The 9798-nt window shown below is 45.9% G+C and overlaps 1 protein-coding gene across 2 annotated transcripts in view; it reads left to right on the top strand.

Moving 5' to 3' along the window:
• The first annotated feature begins 768 nt into the window (after window positions 1–768).
• The window catches only part of AFF3 (ALF transcription elongation factor 3), a 325784-nt gene continuing 316754 nt past the window's right edge, over window positions 769–9798 (top strand). For both annotated transcript variants that reach the window (XM_074535783.1, XM_074535782.1), the window contains exon 1: window positions 769–1136. In XM_074535783.1, coding sequence (XP_074391884.1) covers window positions 1084–1136 — 53 coding nt within the window. In that variant the 5' untranslated portion in view covers window positions 769–1083. The remainder of the gene's footprint in view (window positions 1137–9798) is intronic.

Genomic DNA, 9798 nt, shown 5'->3' with positions numbered 1-9798 from the left:
ATGTGTGTTAACCTCTCTTAATGTGATTCAGCAACTACAAATCAGAAGCGCCTGCCTCCCCTGGCCACGCAGATATCACAGCCGGTGCCTCACACAGGCTGGATGGCAATGCGAGGCATCTTACTCGCTTTGGGTGGCAAATGCTGATGATTGGTACTTTTATTTTTAACCAGAGATCACTCATTTTTAAAGGCTTCGTGCAATCCAGGGACCTTTAATTGCCTGTGCAGGTCTAGGTGGAACTGTGTGGACATGAAGACTTGCACAGGTGCAGTTTATTACACATCTGATGAGGAATTGGTGCAAAAAGGCCTTAACCCAGCTCAACTCCTGGACTGCGGAGAGAGCCCCTGGGAGCATCCCGGGCTGCTGGCTCCAGCGCAGAGAGCCGGGTGCACGGCCCCGGCCCCATCCCACAATAAATGCCACAGTTTCTCCCCAGTGTTTCTCAGCCGAACATCGTGGTGCTTACCCCGCGTGAGGTGCGGGTGAGCCGGGGTGCTGTGTCCCACCCCGGGGTACCTGGCCAGGAGGAGGAGGAGGCGGAGGAAGAGGGGGGGAAAAAGCCCACCCCAGACCCAACTTCTGCGGGCCAAACCCCCACGGGGGTGCAAGCTGCCCCCAGCTCCCGTGCCCGCCGGGCTGTGCCGCCCCCCCGCGCCGAGCGGGCGCTGCGCGGATCCGGGCGCTGCGTGCGCGGGGCGGGCGCCGCCTCGGCCGCGCTCCCGGCGGCGGGAGGGAGAGAGGGAGGGAGAGAGAGAGGGAGAGAGGGAGGAGGAGGCGCGGGGGAGCGGGGCGGGAGCGGAGCGCGGCGGCGGCGGCCGAGCCGAGCCCAGCCGAGCCGCGCCGCTCGCACACGAGCGGTGGCACCGTGTGCTTTCTTTTAGGGGCAGGGTGCTCGCTTCTTTCCTAGCGGGAAGCGGGAGGAAGGCGGCCGAGGGGTCCGTCCCCGCCCGCGCGTGTGCGGAGAGCGGCCGGCGGCGGCGCCGGGGGTGCTCCGCGCCCTCGCCCTGCCCGCGGTGCAGTTACGATGCGCCCCGGACGCCGTGCGGCTGCAGCGCGGCGGCGCTGACATCGCTCACCATGGACAGCTTCGACTTAGCTCTCCTTCAGGAGTGGGACCTGGACTCTCTGTGGTGAGTGGTGCCGCTGCTTCACCCTGGCGCGGGGACACGGGGGCTGCGGGGGATGTGCGGTAACTGGAGGGGGTGCGATAACTGGGCCATGTGCAGTAATTTGGAGGGGGTGTGCACTTACCTGGAGAGGTGCAGTAGATTTGGGGTACAGCAATAGTGGGCGTGCAGTAAGGGGGGTGCACTGACCCGAGGGTACAGTAACTGGGGCGGCGGGTGCATTGGCAGAGGGTGCAGCCCAGAGAGGTGTCTCCTCTGCCACTTGCTCTCCCAGCATTGCTGGCTCGGCAGGGGCAGAGGGACGGGTGCCCCCCTCCCCTGACTGCCAGGGTGGATCCGGGAGGTGAGTGTTTGGCTGGAGGGGTCACCTGCACTCGTCCCTCCGCCCCCCCGCGCTCACCCCCTTCCCCTCTAATAATACCTTGTGCCCACCCACCTCTAGTACCTCGAGTTGGACTCATCCCCCATCCTTCCTGCACGCCCTTTTCACCCCCCACCCCCACCTTCGCTCCGCAAGTCCCTCCCGGGCCGTCTTTATTGCGCCCCCCCCGCTGCGTGCCCTTGACCTCCCCCTGCGCACCCCCGTCCCTGCCCGCCCCGGCGGCGGATGCGGGGCTGCCGGGGAGGAGGGGAAACAATTTCTAGAAATGTCATTAGCGGCTGGAGGTGGGAAGCGCTGCCCTCCCCCCTGCACCACCCTCCCCAAGCTGCTGCCTCTGCCAAGTCCCGGAGTTTGCTGCGGGAGTCACGCTGCCCCCGGGCGGCCGCCGCTCCCCGCCGCCGGCCCCGGGTCCTGCTAGGGTCCGCGGGGTGGGGAGGAAGCGCTGCGCTCCCCTTGGACCCCGGGGGAGGAAGCGCTCCGCTCCCTTTAGACCCCCCGGGATGCGGGGAGGCGCCCCGGGACCTGCGGGGCGATGCCGCGGTGGGACGCGGGTGCGGAGCCGCGTGTGGCGGGAGCCCCGCTGTTCACAGCCCCGCTGCCCGGAGCCCCGCCGCTCACAGCCCCGCCGCTCGCAGCCCCGTCTCGGCGGGCCGTGCCGCCTTCCCCGGCGGGCCGCGCTCCTGCGCGGGGCGCTCCGCGGAGCAGCGGCGGCACTGCCGGCCCTGGAGTGCGGCGAGCTGAGGTCTCTTTTGCCGGCAGTCAGACACCGGTGTGCGTTTTGTTTTAAGCCGTGCTCGGTGATCTATGGCTTCTGTCAGCAGGGAGCGCGTTCGACAGCGCCGGCTTTTCTGCTCGGTGGCAGGTGTAGCAGAAGGAGCCGGAGCAGCCAGTCCCGTTAGTTGAGCCGCTTCTCACAAAAGACCTCAGGAGGATGAGAACAGCTTGCGCTGCATAATGTGGGTGCTTATAAATGCATACATTGATAACACCGAGCCCAATAAAACTTTCACATTGCTGTGGGAACTTTAAAGAGCACGTATAATACAAAATTAGTTATTACCCCATAAAAGTTTTTAATTATAGTGTTTCTGCCTGTGACACAAGTTAAGGTTATGTCCTCGTTTCAATTATAAATACCAATATTCAGTTTATATCCAAACCATAACATTTATCTCTGGCCTGATTTTAAGTTTACAGTCTGTGTGCATGGTTTTACAATTAAATTACATGTTTTTTGTATTAAACAAGAGTGGGAGAAAGAATACTTTTATACATTTGAATGATTTTCCCTTTCTCCTTGAATGAAGACAAACTTTGGGCAAATTTTCTTTTTCAGCAAAAGTATGCTGTCCATTGCTCTGTTCTCTGAGCTGGCCATTTGAGATAATAATGATTTGAAAGACTAACAAAGTAACTCTGGGACATTAGGGATCTAGGCTGTGTCTGGCCATTGCTTCTTCTCATAACCATTTTAGCACGCTTCTTGGCTGTTGTGGAGCCACTTTCAAATGAATGTGGTTGCCATAAGACTCCTGTATGGGTCCAAAAAGGCATCAACTGTTTTCCAGCTAAATTACCTTCTTAAAAATATCTGTGTTTGCATTACTTGCAATCTTGTGGTTTCATATTTCTTGTTACTTGTTTTCCTCTATAACTGTTGCAGTTTAGAAGGTGAGTTCATCAGAAGGTCTCCAAAAAGCACATTAAAACTCATTGCAGGCCTGCATTCACTGCTAAACTTTCACCCCTTTGTAGGGTTGAACCTCACAAATACCCAGAGCAGTGCCTAGTGAGGGGAGCAAGGGGGTTGCTGTTGTGTTTCCGAGTCCTTTTTGGGGCACTGGGTTTTGCCACCAGCTTTCGCTTGGAGTATCAGATCATGGGCCGAAAGTTCATCACGAAGCAGCTGTTTGACAAGTGGCTTGGAATAGTCAGTTTTGAAAACTCATGCAAACAGTAATAAATAAAGCTTACCTTGGCTTAGTGGAAGCTCCCAAAGTCTGTTGTGAAGGTCAGCAGTGCCCTGGGGCCCTGGGTCATTCTCCCATTTGCAGGCAGGGTGGCTGTGGCATGCTGCCCTGCCTGCAAACCATGGGGCAAGTTAGGGGCATTCTCAAGAAACTGGTGTGAATTCTGCACTAAACTGGCCAAAACAAAGCTTTTGGACATGGTGATGTGCAGCTATGAAGACTTAGGAGAATGCCTTCAAAGTTGTGCAGTTGTTGCCAAAAAGGGAAATAAAGTGCACCACATAGATAGGAAGTACTTCATGGCAAAGAGCAACACTTAAAGAGACTTAATTGTCTTTGCAGCAAGAATAAATGTTGTCCTTTATTCTTTTGAATGTGGCCATAATGGCAATTTGTGCACTTAATTTATGACTGAAAATCCACTTTTTGAAATATTTGGTGAACATTTTGCTTTGAAGTGCAGCAATTAAATATTAATGTGCTGTTCTAAAGTGGTTTTTTGTTTTATTTTGTTTTTTTTGGTTTTCTTTATTTATTTGAGCTGTTCTTGGAAAATCAGAAAGTGTCTCCAAATGAACAGGGGAGGGGCATGCTAGTCAATTTTCATTGATTGTAGCTATTATACTATTAGTGAATTTTCTTTCCAATTAATACATACTATGTCTTTTGCTTTGCTGTAACACAGAAAATGAAATGATATATCATGTAGTGGCTATAAGACAGTATTTAGCTAGTAAACTGTAATGGTAGAATATTGTAAGCTATTTTCTACTAAACAGTAGTTTTTCCAGATTGTATGGATGCCAATAACACTTCTGCTTTCCAGAAAACTACTATAATTCAAATAGTGAAAGCTGAGCACAAACGCAAATAAGAATTTTAAGAAAACATACCAATCTGTGGTGTAAACAAAACTTGTGCCCATTTGGGAAGCTTTTTTTGGAACGTTTCAGGATGATCAGCCCAACTTAACTCAAGGTGTTGTTACTGCTGACCAACAGAGTTATCCTGAACACAGGGCACTGGCAATGTCAAACCACAGCCCTGCCTCCTGTTTTTCTTCCTCCATGCATTTATTTGTGTGCTACATGTGTAGTTTTACTTGTCCAGACTCGAGGGTGTGGATTCTCCGGTTGTGTTACAGGTTTGCATTTGTTTACACAGGACAAAAAGAGATGGAAAATCTCACGTGGAGGTGTTTTATATGCCTGCTGTACATCAGTAAACATCCTATACATGATGGAAAGCAGCAAATGAGCAGACTAAAGGACCTAATCACAGTGCCCAGACTAGTTCTGCATTACAGGCATTTGTTTTGTTATTTGCTTTATTAAACAAATCAAGATCAGAATTCAGCCAGGTCTTTAATTCCATGCTTAGGTTTGGGCACAGCAATAGTGAAGAGCAGTCAGTGAAGGCTCTCCTCAAATGCTGCTGTCAGATACAGGCGTAGGCAGAGTTGTTCCCCATTCATTAAAAGCAATTAGCAGATCTATTAAAGCACTAACTGTGCTCTACCAAACAAGAAAATAATTTTGAATGTAAGATGTTTGTCAGCCACCAACAAAATAGTGTTTGTTTAGGTAAAAGAAGCCAAGTATGTAATTGGCTTATTTGGTAGTTACCTGATACTTCTGTGCCTTTTGAGTTAACATCAGTTTTGTAGGGGTTGGATAGTCCTGTAAAAAATGTATAGCTGTATAGCTTCCAAGCTAAGATCAATATCAAATGCCACAGTATAAGATGGCCCAGTGTGTTTTACAGACCTTGTACTGAATTATTAGTTCATTTGCTATCTTTGGGTCTGTTCCTGCTCCATTTGAAGTCAATGAGAGTTTTGTTTGGAAGTTGCTATTAACAAAAAGTGGTCAGACATCCAGCAGTCTTATAAATGAACCTTTTGTAACTTCTTGATTCCAGGTTGCCTGGCTTTTAGGCTGTATATTTTATATTTGTGTAAGGCAAGATTTTTTTCTTATGTTGCATGGTGTTTACTGGAGACAGTTTTAGAAAGCTAATTCTACACATACTTCTTCAGTCAAAGTAGAAGATCACAATGTTTATTTTCAGATAACAGTAAGCAGCTACTTTGGGGTGAGAGGGGTCACTCTCTCAGTATGGTAACAGGCTGGACCAGCTTGACCTTTTCGCAGAAAATGTTCAGCAATAATACCTCCCTCTCAAAAAAGAAAAAAAAAAGTTAGTGTCCTCTTTTATCTCCTTTACAACTCCACTCCAGCCTGTGTCTTGGATTTTGGTCCTTATTTTTTTCTTTTTACCTCTTTCCCCTTTTCAACCAATAATGCTTGAAATCATCTTTGTCTATTTATCTCTGTGTGGTGTTTCCTGTTCTCCTTTCCTCCCAGTGTCAACTCACAGTTACCACCTGTCCCTCATTGAGATCCCATCTAAAAATTTGCTCTTTCTGTGATGATTATAAGTTGTGAGCAAACAATAGGCAAGTAATAACTATAGATTGTTCCCTTCTCCTGCTTTCACAGCATGTTCTCTCTTCTTGATGCCTGTTTTTTAGGCTGGAAACCCTTTGGGTCGGGAACCGCTTTTATTGTTTGAGTTTTTTTTTCTTACAGCACTGAACAAATTGTATGTACTAAAACATTATAAATAATAAGAAGACCAAGCTTTTCAAAATACTTTATAAACATCAGCTGAATAATAATATTTTAAGAATATGTCTGCTGTGCTCATTTGCTGGATGTAATATACCACACCTCCTCATTTGAGTCTCCTCTGAGTCCAGAGGCTTTGCCAGTTTACATCAGATGAGGATCTGGACTATTATCTCTAATTCACAGTACTTAGTATTTCTTTTTTTAGAATAATTAGTTTTTTAAGCTTGTGATTTGTTTTTGTCTAATAAGTAAAATTCTGTTAGACTAGTAGGACAATGGATGTGCTTTCATCTGTCTCCCTGAGGACTGTTTGAGTGCCCATGTCCAAATGTGTGATGCAAGAGATGAACAGCGCTTTAGGCTCTCATTCTGACACTCAGACGTGTAGATTTGTCCTCCTCTGGGGATGTATTCATCAGAAGTTGAGGCAAAACCCTTACTCTATGTTATTGGAGAAGGGTTCAGAAGAGGGCATGAGATGCATGCAGCATTTCCCATTCTTTGTGAATATTTGAATATTTTGAGGAAAATGCCAAATTTCTAAGAACTAGTGGACAGGAAATATGGGCCATTAAAAAGCAGCATTCAAAAAAATACTGGCTGTGGGAACATCTTGTCATCCATATATTAACAATAATTTCATACTGAGCTCCATGACACTGTCATTAAAGGAAACAACTGTTTAATTACAGGGGTTTCTAACTTCATAATACAAATTAATCCATTTGCTTTATATTTATGACTAGGAGATGACAAAGCATGAATAAAAAGAGAGATATGTTATAGTCAGGTTATAACGTTTTTAATAATAGGAGTAATAGAGTAAAAGCTGTAGAAATTAAGAGAAACTGGCATCACATACAGGTGGAAATCAGGGAGGTTAAGTTCTGTGTGACATGTTGTCTCATCTGACAGACTGATGAGGTTGTAACTGTGAAGTGGCCCCATCAAAAAATGAGATTTCAAAAGGATGGCATTTTCTAGGAAACCCATGGAAACTTTCTTTTTGTATGGTTGGTTAGCTGTAAGGCTAATTCCAGGGGAAAACCACAAGTTTTTAGGGAAAAACTGGAAGTAGGAAAAGGGAAAGCTGTAATCAAACTTCCTTGGTTTTGAACAGAACTAACTCTTCATAAACCCTGCCTTGCTGGGGAGTGGGAATTTCCATTTTGGTGCTGCTGCTGGGGTCTAAATTCTGACTACTCCCAGGGACGCCACTGGTCTCTGCTCTGGCCAAATCCATTGGATTCACATACTTACCAGAAGGGCTACTCTTCTGTCTCTTAAAAATCATTATTAGGACACTGGTTATACTTGCTGGTCGTTGAAATAATGGATGCTTATAGTTGAATATTCAGGTAATACTCTACATAATTTCTGAATAATTTGTGGGTAACTACAAATTTATACTTAGGAGAAAGAGTGAACGAACTGTAGTGACAGTTAAATGAACATAATGACAATTATTAATATTCTGTGCTAAAAGTTTTCTGTATTTTTTCAAAGGTAAAAATGCATAACTTGTGTTCCTCTCTTACAACTTGATAGCTCAACTTTCCTTGTACCTTAAGCAAACAAGAAGTGGTGTTAGTGACTTAGGAGGACTGCATTTTATCCTCTTAGGAAGATTTAAACCTGAATGCATGTATGAAGGACCTGGATACAAATGTATCTTGGGAAATATGACAGTAGGAATGCAATTTAAACTTAGCCTCAGAGACCCTTTATGTATTTCTTAAAAAATAAATTAGTTCCAATGCAGCAGTGGTGGTCTCAGCAGGCAGGAAACTCTTAAAATTATGCAGAAGGGACCAGAAATCTTTGCTAAGAAGCTTTTTGTTGCTATGTTTTGTTTCTCAATAAAGATGATCCACAACTGTAAGCACTTAAAACTAAAAACAAGAGGGTTGTATCTGACAAAGCTGCACAACTCCTTAATGTAACCCAGTCTTTCTGTGTGGTTGTTTGCACATGTTTTGGAGCAGAGAAAGAGTCCTTTGTGGCTCAGCCTGGTTTGACTACATGGCAGGAGTGTACAAACAGAGGATGAAGGTGGTGTCTGCTTACACTGAGTATGTTTTGATTGCTTTGAGCTGTGATCACTTCTTTGTGCACAAATCACTTTTGATTTGATGTTAGGGAGAAACTCATGGCTTCCCTGGCTCATGCATTGCCATGATGGTGCAGTCTGCATGCCAGGTGTTATGATGACCTGTGGTGGTAAGAAAAATGTAAATATGACAGACAGATGGATGAGAAGAAAAAAAATTTGGTGAAGTATGCATTTGCAGAGTTCAAATTCAAAAGCCATCCCAGCAGTGGTCTCTCCAACCACGCATCTCCCTGTTTCTGTCCTGGCCTTCTTTGTTTTGGTCACTGTGAAGGTTTTGGGGAGCTTGTTCTCATGCATTGATGTTGGCAGGTGTCCGAAACCTCCTCTGGGGGATGTTAGCTTTTGTTCTGCTGATGCTAAATAGTGTCTACATCCTAGTGATGCACCAAGAGAAAATTGATTCCTTCTGTCATTGACCACTTGTGATTGACCAGAAAGGTTCATCTCTCAGGTCTGTCAATTTTCAGAGAGAATGATTCAACTTTAATGTTTTTGTGCTCCTTGGCTTTAGAACAGCAAGTAGATGGTTGTATCTAAGCCTAGAAAAAAATTAACAGACTGAGTTGACAGAGACTCTGGAGAAGATAATTATATTGATATGCATCCAACAGAAGACACTTTTTTATATTTTTTGTTTCTGACATAGGGAGGGAACTTGTCATGTCATCAACTGTTTTTAAAGGACAAAGTAACAGTAAAAGCTAAGCATGCATTTCTTCATTTGTGTTTGGAAGAGAGAGTGTAACATTTTCTCCAGGATGATGATCTTGAATTAACTAAATGTCACCAGTTTAAAGAGTAAATTAATGTCACAATGTGCTTTATTTGTGGTTAGGCCTGAAGACTGTCAGGAATTTCTTAATACAAAAGGTGTTTGTGTGCTGGTCCATTTACTAAGGCTCCCCACAAGAAAACCACCATGATCCTGACTGATCTGAATTTGTGTCACCACATTGCCTTGCATGTTTGTCTACACCAGAGCGTTTGCAGCTTGTGGAGCTCAGCCTTTCAAAGTGCATCACAGAATCATAGAATGGCTTGTGTGATAGCCAAGGGAGAGAACTTAGAGATCACTTAGTGCCAACCCCCTGCCTTGGACAGGGACACTTTCCACTAGACCAGGTTGTTCAGAGCCCCATTCAACCTGGCCTTCAATATTTCCAGAACAGGGCATCCACAGCTTCTCTGGGCAGCCTGTTTCAGTCTCTCAGCAGTGTCTTTACCTTCACAGTAAAGAATTTCTTCCTAATACCTAATCTAAACCCACCCTCTTTCAGTTTGAATCTGTTCCTTTTTGTCCTATCACTGGTAATCTGACTCTCCCCAGCTTTCCTGTCAGCCTGCTTTAGGTCCTGGAAGGTGCTAAAAAGTCTTCCCCGAGACTTCTCATCTTTTTCTAAGGAGTGAACCCCATAAAAGGGGCAAGGGTTATAGTTGGGTTTGAGTCTGGTTTTTGGTATCTGCCACTGTCTATGAAAATCTGTTCCAAACCCACAGCATTGGTAGCAGAAATGAATGTAATACCAATATCTGTGGTAATGTGTACCTGTTAACGTATCCCTGGCCA

This window comes from Zonotrichia albicollis, chromosome 2 (genome assembly GCF_047830755.1).
Source record: "Zonotrichia albicollis isolate bZonAlb1 chromosome 2, bZonAlb1.hap1, whole genome shotgun sequence".
Classification (NCBI taxonomy): domain Eukaryota; kingdom Metazoa; phylum Chordata; class Aves; order Passeriformes; family Passerellidae; genus Zonotrichia; species Zonotrichia albicollis.
The sequence above is the reverse complement of the archived record's forward strand: the minus strand, read 5'-3'. Positions and strand labels throughout refer to the sequence as shown.